This window comes from Blastomyces dermatitidis (assembly GCF_000003525.1).
Source record: "Blastomyces dermatitidis ER-3 genomic scaffold supercont1.1, whole genome shotgun sequence".
NCBI lineage: Eukaryota > Fungi > Ascomycota > Eurotiomycetes > Onygenales > Ajellomycetaceae > Blastomyces > Blastomyces dermatitidis.
In genome coordinates, this window is record NW_025544774.1 from 5296858 (window position 1) to 5298013 (window position 1156).

The following is a 1156-nucleotide window of genomic DNA, read 5'->3' on the forward strand; positions in this document are numbered from 1 at the left end:
ATCATCTTTGATGAGTGATCAGTCATTTAATCACTTCTCTATACCTCTGTTTTTCAGTGCTTTACAGAGATTATAGTATCAGGTTCTCACATTATCTTGATAGTCTGTGATTGTGAGAGAGAGACAATCTCTTAATAATCAGATAATGTTCTTTACATCATCATTCTCACTGCATACATGTTATAGCTCTGTGACATTCACTGTTCTTTATATGACATCTTATATCTTTGTCATACCTTCATTCAATTTCTCATATTTCATATATTTGATTTTTCACATAGTGATCTTGATGTCATATGCTATCTTAGCCTTCACAGTGACTTTATCTGAACACTCAGGTTTCAGAGGTTCTTCTAGTTCAGAGAAGATATCAGATTTATCAAGATTGATGAAGTCTGATACCTTCTTATTCTTTGCATATTCTAGCATATGCTTGTACCAAAGTTTCCAATCTCCAGAAACACTAAGGTGAACTGTCGCACTAGACATTGTCTTGTCTGTCATATCAGTTATATTGAATGAATTGAGGAATTGATTCAAGTATTTATGAATATGATCAGAATTCAGAGTGTATATCAGTTGAGTATTTCAGAATGTATATGAGTGAGAATCTATCATCTCAGTTCAAATGATAGTTATCAGTTCAAATGAGGACGGGAATTGAGTATGATATAACAGTCGAGTATATCGGACTGTATACTAATGAGGATCAATCATCTCAGTTCAAATGATTGTTGTCAAATTCAAATGAGAATTGAGATCAGTGTATTGCGCTTCTCTTCAGATGCTGCTTATCAGGCTCATAACTGTCAGAATGAGTGTCATGAATGAATATGTTGAAAAGATATGAATTTTATTTGTATCAAGATCTGCTTGTTATATTATTCATACACTATCTAATATATCTATTTCATACAAAAGATAGAGCTATTTATAGTAAAATATATGTGCGAGTCAAGAGAGCTAGCATAAGTGAGTATTAGATAAGTGTTGTAGTAAGCTGATAATGATGAGAAATATTGTAGTAATACGATGTTGATGACGTTCAGTAGTGTATAACCTCTTTTTCCTGACAAAATGCTAACACTGAAGTTTTTAATCAAATCAAAGTATCTTTTTCAAGTTCTGAAAAGGTTTTATAATTTAAAAATAATTC

At 31.6% G+C, this 1156-nt stretch overlaps 1 protein-coding gene across 1 annotated transcript; it reads right to left on the minus strand.

The window, feature by feature from the left end:
- Window positions 1–273: 273 nt before the first annotated feature.
- On the minus strand, window positions 274–489 carry BDCG_00708 (uncharacterized protein; the record flags this gene model as incomplete). The annotated part of the gene is made up of 1 exon (XM_045416222.1): window positions 274–489. The coding sequence occupies one exon, from the start codon at window positions 487–489 to the stop codon at window positions 274–276; it is 216 nt and encodes a 71-aa protein (XP_045271999.1).
- Window positions 490–1156: the final 667 nt, after the last annotated feature.